Genomic DNA, 12,979 nt, shown 5'->3' with positions numbered 1-12,979 from the left:
TTTGGAAAGATGCTGAGCGTATCTTTTGTGTCTGTTCCCTACTGCAGTAGTTATTATTAATTTGGAACCACTAATCAATATGAGGATAGTAGTTGCCTATCATCAATTTAACCGAGTCAGCATGGCGAGCTTTGCCTTAGGAGGGGTTTCCAGGTGACCCTGAGTATCCGAAACGAGGAGCTTGAGACGATCCGGGAATTTCTGATAATCAGCCGGCTGAGGTAAGCCTTTTGCTTACATTTGAGTTATCAGACTTCCTTGATCGGTAAGGCATTTTCGGGACAAAGGGTACCTATTTTACTCCCCTTAATCGAACTGTATTGATTGGTGGTTATATGTTATGTTGTCACTGTCTATTGTCCATTGGAGTGTTATAGATAAGAAAGGGAAGAATAGTGCTGTTCACAGGTATATGTAGTACATCTGCTAGATAAAGTAGTTTAGAGGCAAGAGGGTATAGGCACACGTAGAGAAGAGAGAAAACTGGCCAGTCATTATGGGCATTGAATTAAGTAAGGGAATGAAGGGTAAGAGACCCTCAAAAATGCCCAGCGCAACAGGAGCGCTATATATGAACCGAAGGTGCGGTTCCACCTATACTGAGCCCCTAGATTAATGGTTAAAGTGGACAGGGATCCACAATGGGTAACTGAGTTACCAAGGTCCACAGGGACTAAGAATCACGCAGAGTAAACAGCTAGAGAAACAGCTATCTATGTGAGCAGGATGGATCAAGGGTGACAATAACACTAAACAGAAAAGGACATTTTCATGTTAAGTTGTGGGATGAATTTGGGGTCAGGCACTACAACTATTAGAGAAATGAGAATTAAAACAGAATACTTTATATGTTGTCAGAGAGGGAAGATGGGATGAGCACTCTGGCTGACCGTCTGATAATAGAAGCTAGATATAAAAGATATCTGAACAAAATAAGGAATGCGGAATTTAAGGCAGGGAAATATTAAAGAGTTAAAATAAAGCGAGAGAATGATATGCATCTGTTGTGTACAAATGGGAAAAAGTAAGCGATTTTAGAGAGATATTGGTGTATGTGTGTGCAAATGCTGGGACCTTTAGTTCTATTGCTTGTGTGTGTCATGTACGCAGATGTGACCCCCCTCCTTTGTGCTCTCATGAACGAATGTGACTGATATGAGAGGTCAGTGATAAGCTGGAAGGACACAATGCCAATTCCAGTTTTTTAGACAAAACATTTATAACAAAATGTGCCGGGTTAACGAATCTAATGGTAAACAATGCAAACACAATTATTTTTTGAATCTGTTTTCCAGACATGGTAAAATGAAGGTTACATTTAACCTTGTATTACACAAATTGAACATCCTTTGATAGTGGAAACAGTGCATTTAAAAAAGGGAGATTAAGTAAAATTAAGTAATAATGAGTATTCATTTCTAATATGAGTTTAACAATTTTATTAATAATATAGATATATTGAAACTGGTTTAGACAACCTTTGGTTGGAAATGAAATTTTAAGGTTTTTGATAATAACTTGATGTGCGGTCCATGATGTGAGAGTAATAATAAATAAAATATAAATATAACAGACCCATCACATCAAGTCCACACACCCTGTTAGGATAGATGCCACCTTCAGCCAGTTGTTTTATAGTTTTTGATGCTTTCTAGTCCATCATACAGATTGTTGATCCTTTTTGTTTTTATTTACCAGTATTTTCATTTTTGAAATCCAAAGCAGAATGTGTGGATTGTGAAATGATGTAATATATTTATGCAAGCTGGACCCAGTAATGAAGGGTTCACCATGATATATCAGATCTGTAGCTTTTATGCAAAGGTGCTATTAGACAAGGTTAGATATTGTTTTGGTCAAACATTTAATTTTTAATGATCCGACATTCTGTGCAGCAAATATACAGCTAACTAAATGTTTGTCTAATGAAAGGTTTAAAATATGAGTTTATGTACAAATCTAACAATGAAAAATGCGTACATTTGAATCCAGCCATCTTATTGCCTCTATTGGAGGAGGCTGGAGACAAAGGAAGACACATGTGTTACATTGATGGAGTAGGAATCAGCTGCATTGAGCCCAGTGCGGGACACACTCCCTGAAGACCCCGATATTACATTTTTTGTAGATTTGAGTATGCAGTTTATCACCCAGAAGGATACTCTGTATTTAGAGTCATTGGATCTTTTTTCCCCAGCTCAAGAAGCAGAGCTCCATGTTTTAGCAAAGCCTGTGAGTAGGGATGAGCTTCCAGTTCGAGTCGAACTCATGTTTGACTCGAACATTGGCTGTTCGCAAGTTCGCCGAACAGCGAACAATTTGGGGTGTTCGCGGCAAATTCGAATGCCGCGGAACACCCTTTAAAAGTCTATGGGAAAAATCAAAAGTGCTGATTTTAAAGGCTTATGTGCAAGTTATTGTCATAAAAAGTGTTTGGGGACCCGGGTCCTGCCCCAGGGGACATGGATCAATGCAAAAAAAAGTTTTAAAAACGGCCGTTTTTTCAGGAGCAGTGATTTTAATAATGCTTAAAGTCAAACAATAAAAGTGTAATATCCCTTTAAATTTCGTAGCTGGGGGGTGTCTATAGTATGCCTGTAAAGGGGCGCATGTTTCCCGCGTTTAGAACAGTCCGACAGCAAAATGACATTTCGAAGGAAAAAACCCATTTAAACTACTCGCGGCTATTGCATTGCCGACAATACACATAGAAGTTCATTGATAAAAACGGCATGGGAATTCCCCACAGGGGAACCCCGAACCAAAATTAAAAAAAAAAATGACATGGGAGTCCCCCTAAATTTCATACCAGGCCCTTCAGGTCTGGTATGGATATTAAGGGGAACCCCGGCCAAAATTTAAAAAAAAAATGACGTGGGGTTCCCCCTAAATTCCATACCAGACCTGAGGGTCTGGTATGGATTTTAAGGGGAACCCCGCGCCAAAAAAAAAAAAAAACGGCGTGGGGTCCCCCCAAAAATCCATACCAGACCCTTATCCGAGGGCCTCATCCCCACAACCCTGGCCAGTGGTTGTGGGGGTCTGTGGGCGGGGGGCTTATCGGAATCTGGAAGCCCCCTTTAACAAGGGGACCCCCAGATCCCGGCCCCCCCTGTGTGAAATGGTAAGGGGGTACTTACCCCTACCATTTCACTAAAAAACTGTCAAAAATGTTAAAAATGACAAGAGACAGTTTTTGACAATTCCTTTATTTAAATGCTTCTTCTTTCTTCTATCTTCCTTCATCTTCTTCTTCTGGTTCTTCTGGCTCTTCTGGTTCTTCCTCCAGTGTTCTCGTCCAGCATCTCCTCCGTGGCGTCTTCTATCTTCTTCTCCTTGAGCCGCTTCGCACCCATGGCATGGGGGGAGGCTCCCGCTCTTCTCTTCATCTTCTTCTTCATTTTCTTCTCTTCTTCCTTCTTCTCTTCTCTTCTTCTCTTCTTCATTTTCTTCTCCGGGCCGCTCCGCACCCATGCTGGCATGGAGGGAGACTCCCGCTGTGTGACGGCGTCTCCTCGTCTGACGGTTCTTAAATAACGGGGGCGGGGCCACCCGGTGACCCCGCCCCCCTCTGACGCACGGGACATGACGGGACTTCCCTGTGGCATTCCCCATGACATCACAGGAAAGTCCCGTCAAGTCACCGTGCGTCAGAGGGGGCGGGGCCACCCAGTCATCGTTATTTAAGAACCGTCAGACGAGGAGACGCCGTCACACAGCGGGAGCCTCCCTCCATGCTAGCATGGGTGCGGAGCGGCCCGGAGAAGAAAATGAAGAAGATAAGAAGAGAAGAAGAGAAGAAGGAAGAAGAGAAGAAAATGAAGAAGAAGATGAAGAGAAGAGCGGGAGCCTCCCTCCATGCCATGGGTGCGCAGCGGCCCGAGGAGAAGAAGATAGAAGACGCTGCGGAGGAGATGCTGAACGAGAACGCCGGAGGAAGAACCAGAAGAGCCAGAAGAACCAGAAGAAGAAGATGAAGTAAGATAGAAGAAAGAAGAAGCATTTAAATAAAGGAATTGTCAAAAACTGTCTCTTGTCATTTTTAACATTTTTGACAGTTTTTTAGTGAAATGGTAGGGGTAAGTACCCCCTTACCATTTCACACAGGGGGGGGCGGGATCTGGGGGTCCCCTTGTTAAAGGGGGCTTCCAGATTCCGATAAGCCCCCCACCCGCAGACCCCCACAACCACCGGCCAGGGTTGTGGGGATGAGGCCCTTGTCCTCATCAACATGGGGACAAGGTGTTTTGGGGGGCAACCCCAAAGCACCCTCCCAATGTTGAGGGCATGTGGCCTGGTACGGTTCAGGAGGCAGGGGGGGCCGCACTCTCACCCCCCCCCTCTTTTCCTGCGGCCTGCCAGGTTGCGTGCTCGGATAAGGGTCTGGTTTGGATTTTTGGGGGGACCCCACGCCGTTGTTTTTTTTTGTTTTTTTTGGCACGGGGTTCCCCTTAAAATCCATACCAGACCTGAAGGGTCTGGTATGGAATTTAGGGGGAACCCCACGTCATTTTTTTTTTACATTTTGGCCGGGGTTCCCCTTAATATCCATACCAGACCTGAAGGGCCTGGTATGGAATTTAGGGGACTCCCACGTCATTTTTTTTTTTAATTTTGGTTCGGGGTTCCCCTGTGGGGAATTCCCAAGCCGTTTTTATCAATGAACTTCTATGTGTATTGTCGGCAATGCAATAGCCGCGAGTAGTTTTAAATGGGTTTTTTCCTTCGAAATGTCATTTTGCTGTCAGACTGTTCTAAACACGGGAAACATGCGCCCCTTTACAGGCATACTATAGACACCCCCCAGCTACGAAATTTAAAGGGATATTACACTTTTATTGTTTGACTTTAAGCATTATTAAAATCACTGCTCCTGAAAAAATGGTAGTTTTTAAAACTTTTTTTTGCATTGATCCATGTCCCCTGGGGCAGGACCCAGGTCCCCAAACACTTTTTATGACAATAACTTGCATATAAGCCTTTAAAATTAGCACTTTTGATTATTCATGTTCGTGTCCCATAGACTTTAACGGTGTTCGCGTGTTCGAACGAACTTTTTTCCTGTTCGCATGTTCTGGTGCTAACCGAACAGGGGGGTGTTCGGCTCATCCCTACCTGTGAGCTATAAAAAGAGTGTATATTTATATAGATAGTCGAGATATAGAGAGCTTTTGGTTCCATTTAAAGGGTCAGAAGTTTGGTTTTACTTCGGCAGGTAAACCAATAAAGCATGCCAAGTTAATTTGATTGGCTGTTTTCAGCCTTCCAGGTTCTTGCTGAGGTAGCCATATTAACTTTCACACATGGAAGCAGACCAGGTGACTAAGGATGCTGTATTTACAGCCCCGGACACTTGATGGGTCTGTGCAACTCACAGATTCCACCCTAGTTCTGGCCCAGTTTAGCTGGGATTAATAATTCAACTTTAAGTACCCCAGAACGAGAAGAATAAGTGGTCCACAGGGGGCAACTTCTTATGAAACAGGACTTTGGAAAAGGTGGTCATTTATGTCTGCCAGCCACTCTTTTCCCTCCAGCTTGATACATGGACCGTGACATCAGTCACAAGAAGTTATGGTTGCCTTAGTAAATGAGCATGGGATAGAGCCAGGGTTCTCCACAGTTGTTTTTATAACATACCACTTCTTGTTTTACCTGTTACCAAAGGTGTTACCAAAAGCTGAACATCCCTTCCAGAGATTACAAAAAGATATATCCAGATGCCCAAGTTAGGATCTTACGAGTATGCATTTTGTCTGTATGGACATGTTTTTTGGATGTCCAGTGGCAAATGCTACTGCAAAGGCCACAGTAAAAAGTGTTATCAGAAATAGTTTGTAAATACAGAGTGCCAGAAAGTACAGAGAGTAACAGAGGAAATCATTTTTATAGGAGAGTCCTTACTATAAGTTTTGAGGTTTTATTTTTACACCCCCTACTGTCTACAATGTAGCGGACAAAGTAGAGTAAGAAACTAGAAAACTTTTGCCTGAATGTTTTCTTATATTTTATCAAGCCTCTAAGGAGGATGTTGGACTCTCTCCCTATGGGATTTGGTTTGGGAGTGTGTTACTCACTTGCTTATATTTTGTCTCAACAGCTGAAGTCCTCCATTCGGATCTCACAGAGAATGTTGCTGATCTTTTAAAGTTTTTGACAAACTAATTTCTGTGTTTTCTCCCCAATTCCAGATCCTAAAAGTTTGGAAGGATCTAAAACTAAGGCCCGGTGACTTGTGGATTGTTAAGAGACATTTATATATAAGGAAATGTTTGGAGACTCAATGCAAGGGAAAAACAAAAAAACTGCAATATGTTGGTGACAGGGTCTCTTTAAAAAACTTCCACTGCATAGCGAGCGCAGAGGACTTCAGAGTCGGCACGGAGCTTCTGCAGCGCATCGGATTTGTCAGTATCAGTAGGAGACACGAACACAATGAATAGAGCCAGTTCTGCTGTGCGCACCATCTTCAGAGTCTGCGGTTCTATATACAGTACAGCCACCTTTCCTTCTTTATGAATATCTGTTAAAGTCTGGAACTTCGTCCCGAACATGTAGCCATTAAAACTACCGAACTCCATAAAGAGATTTTCAGAGATTGCTTTGCTCATGTCATCCACAGACACAAAATGATACGCCGCCCCATCTTCTTCTCCACGCTTAGGTGGCCGGGAAGTTTGTGGTGCAGGATAAGCAAATCTTTCTGGATATTTGGTAAGTAGAGTATTTTTTATGTGACTACAGCCGACTCCACTGACACCAATCAGCACCAGAGTTTTCCGTGTGAAAGCCGGGAGGAACACCACTTCTTCATACAACACCACGTCAAGCTGGTCAAATATGGAGCTGTGCTTCGCAAGATACTTATCCTTGCATTTCTACTTCTTGCTGAAGGGGCTGCAGCTCTGAGGTATGTGGTTGTTTGTATTGGAACTCGCCACACGCCACTCTTGCAGCTCAGGGGAGGGTATGAGGCCAGCAGTCTCCGCCCCCTGCAGCTTCCCCTGCCACCAGTTGGCGTCGTCTTTGTTTATGATTTGCAGCACATTTCCAGTGCGGAATCGCAGCCCGGCCTCCCGGCAAGGATTGAGCGTGTCCGAGAGAGGGTCGTAATCAAACAGCGCTCTCACAAACATCTGTAGGGGCGGCTTGCGGTTACTCTGTGTGGGCGACACCTTCAGCATCACCGTTCCTTTACCTTCTTTCAATACACTCTGCAGGTGATCTACACTTTGGCTTTGGACGCTCTTTCCATTGATCTCAAGGATTTCATCCCCCACATGAAGTGAACCTTGTCGATGAATAAGGCCGCCGTGTAGGATCCGTGCAATAACGCATTTCTGCTGCGAATTCAACTTGAGAGTGATACCCATGGGCTCCTCGGTGTTCCTCTGGAACTGGACCAGTCTGGCCTTCCTCCTCTCCTCCGGACATCCATTGGTGGGGAGACATTCCTCGGTGAGAGGAGGAAGGCCAGACTGGTCCAGTTCCAGAGGAACATCGAGGAGCCCATAGGTATCACTCTCAAGTTGAATTTGCAGCAGAAATGCGTTGTTGCACGGATCCTACACGGCGGCCTTATTCATCGACAAGGTTCACTTCATGTGGGGGATGAAATCCTTGAGATCAATGGAAAGAGCGTCCAAAGCCAAAGTGTAGATCACCTGCAGAGTGTATTGAAATAAAGTAAAGGAACGGTGATGCTGAAGGTGTCGCCCACACAGAGTAACCGCAAGCCCCCCCTACAGATGTTTGTGAGAGCGCTGTTTGATTACGACCCTCTCTCGGACACGCTCAATCCTTGCCGGGAGGCCGGGCTGCGATTCTGCACTGGAGATGTGCTGCAAATCATAAACAAAGACGACGCCAACTGGTGGCAGGGGAAGCTGCAGGGGGCGGAGACTGCTGGCCTCATACCCTCCCCTGAGCTGCAAGAGTGGCATGTGGCGAGTTCCAATACAAACAACCACATACCTCAGAGCTGCAGCCCCTTCAGCAAGAAGAAGAAATGCAAGGATAAGTATCTTGCGAAGCACAGCTCCATATTTGACCAGGTTGACGTGGTGTTGTATGAAGAAGTGGTGTCCCTCCCGGCTTTCACACGGAAAACTCTGGTGCTGATTGGTGTCAGTGGAGTCGGCCGTAGTCACATAAACAATACTCTACTTACCAAATATCCAGAAAGATTTGCTTATCCTGCACCACAAACTTCCCGGCCACCTAAGCGTGGAGAAGAAGACGGGGCGGCGTATCATTTTGTGTCTGTGGATGACATGAGCAAAGCAATCTCTGAAAATCTCTTTATGGAGTTCGGTAGTTTTAATGGCTACATGTTCGGGACGAAGTTCCAGACTTTAACAGATATTCATAAAGAAGGAAAGGTGGCTGTACTGGATATAGAACCGCAGACTCTGAAGATGGTGCGCACAGCAGAACTGGCTCCATTCATTGTGTTCGTGTCTCCTACTGATACTGACAAATCTGATGCGCTGCAGAAGCTCCGTGCCGACTCTGAAGTCCTCCGCGCTCGCTATGCAGTGGAAGTTTTTAAAGAGACCCTGTCACCAACATATTGCAGTTTTTTTGTTTTTCCCTTGCATTGAGTCTCCAAACATTTCCTTATATATAAATGTCTCTTTGTAGAAAAACTTCTTATGTATCCTATCCATCTTGGCTTTGTTAAATATTATGGCAGCTGTATTCCAAATAACAACCTCATCGTAATCTTTTTTTCTCTCAATAAGGGCTTATTGTATAAATGTAAAATGACAAAATTTTATCTTAATCTAAACTAATCTCATTCATTACAAATTTCCCCAATAACCTGGATTTCATTTCCAATGGCGACCCAGGTGGGACCAAAGTAGTGCAGGGACTACTTTAAAGTTGCACAGAGATGAGAAGAGTTATTTGGAAAGATGCTGAGCGTATCTTTTGTGTCTGTTCCCTACTGCAGTAGTTATTATTCATTTGGAACCACTAATCAATATGAGGATAGGAGTTGCCTATCATCAATTTAACCAAGTCAAAGGCATAACAGCTGGTGGAGGTGTGCAGAGTTTAGAATACCTGAGAAGTGTGGGGGAAGCACATCGGTGGAATATTTTTGCACAGCAATTAAGAAATTATAGAAGTTGTGATATATTGAAACTTTTTTTTTATTTATAAATTTCTTATGGACATTTGATGTTATATTTTTCAGTGTTTAGATTTATTTAATTAAAAAATCACATGAGATGTTCTGCCAGTCATAACATATTTCAAAATTAATTCCAGGGTTCGTCTGCGGGACTTACACGGTAGCTTATAAAAACATACATTCTCGGTACATTTGATGCTTTGACAAATGTTGTCCGAAAGTACTTTGAAATGTAATTTGCTTTTAACATTTGATTTTGGAATAAAAGGACTTTACCGAACAAAAACCACATACACTGTTAGAAATTCTTTAGTTGGTGGCAATTGACCCCACTGATGATTTGAAAATCAAATAGACATTCTTCAACCCAAAAATGTCAAACAAATTGCTACTAGTGTATGGACATCTTTAGGCTGCACTCACACCTGTCTATTGTTTTCAATGCATTCAAAAAAAGCCTACTGCATGATTAAGGTGGTCCTCAACCAATTTTATCTTTGACGGGTATGACTAATGCTGTGGGTAAGTCTCCATTCACATTAGCGTGTCTTTACATAGTTACATATAGTTATATACTTGGTAAGTTTGAATAAGAAACAAACAAATGGCTCCTGCCCCCACCTATAACTGACCTTCACAGCAAGGAGCACATGGAAGGGCTATCACATGTAAGACAAAAACAGAACATTCCATAGCTCGACTCACCAACCAGTCTGCCAACTGACCAAATTAACCTGTCCAACCTGTTTTTAACGCAGACTGTTGGACAGGTTAATTTGGTCAGTTGGCAGACTGGTTTGTGAGTTGAGCTATGGAATGTTCTGTTTTTGTCTTTTAAGGTTGAATAAGGACAACAGTCCATCCAACTCAACTCTGCCTCCAATCTGCCAAAAAAAAGCTCATGTACTTTGAGTGACAGCCATTTTGCTACAGGTGACAGGATGCTCAGATGTGAACAGGGACATGGAAATGAATGGGATTTCCCTTGCCGAGTATTTTAGAGCTTCAGGTGTGAATGGGGCCTAAACAGAAAGTTATTTTTACAGGAGGAGGTGAGATGCAGCGGGATCGATTTATTAAATGAGTACAGCCTGTTCAATTTGCAAAGAATACCCAATAATTCAGAAGACAAAATAAAAATACTTGATTTTTGCTTGCATGTGATTAGATAAAGCCTTCTCATTCCGAAAGCTAATTGAATTTTGACTTTGAAAAATTACCGTGCTCTTCTCCTTTCGAAAATTAGCTCCAGTGTACAAACCATAGAAAGCATATACAGTGTACAAAGCATATAAAGAAGCTAAGTTTGAATTTTTTTGGACAGTTTTATACAATCTTTAGAGCTGAATTGGACAAGTAACTTATATTAAAACTAAGCTAAAAAAAAAAAAGATCTGTAGCAATATATATAAATATTTTTTCAATTTATTCTTAAGAAAATTGAATTCCAAGTTGTATATTTTGTTATATGCCTCACTGTGTTATTTGCTAATGCACATCTTTTTCTACAGTTTGCGGTAAAAAAAAAATATTATTATACATTTATTTCATATTGTTCATTGTCTTTCATTGACCATTGTAATCCTTTACTCCTTTCCCTTGTTTCTTGGATCATTCTAAAAGAAACTTTGTGACTTATAAAGAAAAAAGCTATGCAGTTCCCCAATCACAGTAAGGTTAATGAGATTATACTAGTTGGATTCCCAAGCCTACAACGGTATAGCGTTTTATTATTCATAGCTCTTCTTTGCATCTACATATTTATCATTGCTGGAAATGTTCTCATCTTCTTTGTAATTCGAAGAGAGCCACATCTTCACTTTCCCATGTACTTTTTTATTGGGACGTTATCGATTGCAGAGATTTGGTATACTGCTATCTTGATTCCAAAGATATTGACTGACCTCCTTGATGACGAGAAGAAGATTTCCCTCACTGGGTGTCTCCTACAAGCCTATTTTGCACATGTACTAGGAGCATCTGAAGCCTACATCCTCACTGTAATGGCCTTTGATCGATATCTGGCCATCTGTAAACCATTACACTACTTGTCTATTATGAATACCAAATTATATGTTAGTTTGATTACTGGATCCTTTATTCTTGGCTTTTTATTGCCCATTATTGAAGTTGTGTTAATTTCCCATCTCCCCTTTTGTGGGCCAAACCATATTGAAAATGTCTTGTGTGACTTCCCTCCCTTGATCTCTATAGCATGTACAGATCCCACATTCTATGTTTTGGTTGAGTTTTTCGTCAGCCTTTTTATAATTTCCACAACTTTCCCTTTGGTCCTACTTTCTTATATCAGGATAGTTTATGTTATTTTGAAAATGAAATCCAAAGAAGGGCGTCGCAAGGCATTCTCCACTTGTGGAGCCCATCTCATTGTTGTCGTTCTCTTTTTTAGTAGTGCTTCGTTTATGTACATACGAGTTTCAAAAAGTTCTTCTGTAAACTATGACAGGGCTGTTGATCTCACCTATGTTATCTTTACCCCCCTAGTTAACCCTATCATATATGGTTTGAAAAATCATGGAATAAAAAAGTCAATACACAAATATTTATACCCTTGCTAGTTGTAAATTTTTTTAGACAATAAAGTTTTATTTATATTCAAAATTAACAGGTGTACAATCATACTAACATTTGTACATGAAGTTTGGTATGTAAGGTAAGTACTTAGTATAACTGAGTTTAATGATAGAGTATTTTCAATAAAAAAAACATTATTTAAGCACCTCACGGTTTGAAATTGTATTTTCTGGGTTCAGTAAAGGTGCCGTAACTAAACAAGAATATTTTAGCAAACAGCCTAAAACTAGATTGAGTAATGTAATCAAGGGAAATACTCTGAATTTGTGTATATATATCTTATAATAAACTAAAAAGAAAAAAGAGATGAGTTAGCCCTTAAAGAAGGTGCCTTTAAAAAGAAAAAAGAAAAAGGATAGAATAAGAATAAATACGAAAAAACAGCAATGATTAATCAGGATTGCCTGTGTCTTAATGAAAGTGTCGTAGGATTCTAAATGTTTGAAGATGGTCCACGGTTGCCAAATTTTATTGAAGTTGTCTGTCTTTCCTTGTGCTATTTCCCTGATCTCTTCCATTCCATTGAGAAGATGTACCTCTTCTAGCCGTTCCTTGGTCGTGGGCATGGTGGCATTTCTCCAATATCTGGGTATTACTGTTTTTGCTGCTGTGAGTAGGAATCTTATCAATGAATTTTTGTATTTTCTTAGTGAGCAATTAGTGATGTTTAGAAGACAGCATGCAGCATTTAGTTGAAAAGTTGTAAATTTTAAAGTATAACTGAATACAAATACAGTATATATATATATATATATACGCTCACTTTATTGCTAAAATTACTCTGAAATGTAATACGTAGCTGGGTGTAGTAAGATGTCTGCTGCCGCCTTCTTCTGACTGCAGGTGTTCTGGCAGATGAGCAAATCTGGTAGTGGTGGACACATGCGCAGGTGACAGAACGTCACTTCCGTTACCTAATCTGATGGGTGGCTAATTCTGATGGAACACCGGAACCGAGGGCTCCTGTGCGCTTCACGGGAGTGACAACATCGCAGCTCCAGCCACTCACCGCGAACCCCAAAGGAAAGGCCAGGGGGAAAATGTAAGCTTTGTTCTAAGGTAAGTATTTCATAATGTGCTAGTATGTGATGCATACTAGCACATTATGCCATTGTCTTGCAGTTTTTTTTGTTTTCCAGCAGTTTACTACCACTTTAAATTCATGAAAATTACACAGCATATATTCAGGAGGCAGACCCATCCACCCCAAATATAAGGAGCTCTCTTGTATATGATTGCAACGGA

The 12,979-nt window shown here is 41.6% G+C and overlaps 1 protein-coding gene and 2 pseudogenes across 1 annotated transcript; 2 read left to right on the top strand and 1 right to left on the bottom strand.

Annotated features, from left to right (window-relative positions):
* Nucleotides 1–6,332: 6,332 nt before the first annotated feature.
* Nucleotides 6,333–7,586, bottom strand: LOC141109898 (55 kDa erythrocyte membrane protein pseudogene; annotated as a pseudogene).
* Nucleotides 7,467–8,603, top strand: LOC141109897 (55 kDa erythrocyte membrane protein pseudogene; annotated as a pseudogene).
* Nucleotides 8,604–10,791: 2,188 nt separating this feature from the next.
* LOC141110152 (olfactory receptor 6N2-like) lies at nucleotides 10,792–11,718 on the top strand. The gene has a single exon (XM_073601364.1). It carries the CDS (start codon nucleotides 10,792–10,794, stop codon nucleotides 11,716–11,718), a length of 927 nt encoding a protein of 308 aa, XP_073457465.1.
* Nucleotides 11,719–12,979: the final 1,261 nt, after the last annotated feature.

This window comes from Aquarana catesbeiana, linkage group LG10 (genome assembly GCF_042186555.1).
Source record: "Aquarana catesbeiana isolate 2022-GZ linkage group LG10, ASM4218655v1, whole genome shotgun sequence".
Taxonomy (NCBI): domain Eukaryota; kingdom Metazoa; phylum Chordata; class Amphibia; order Anura; family Ranidae; genus Aquarana; species Aquarana catesbeiana.
Note: the sequence above shows the minus strand (reverse complement) of the source record. Positions and strands in the feature narration are given on the sequence as shown.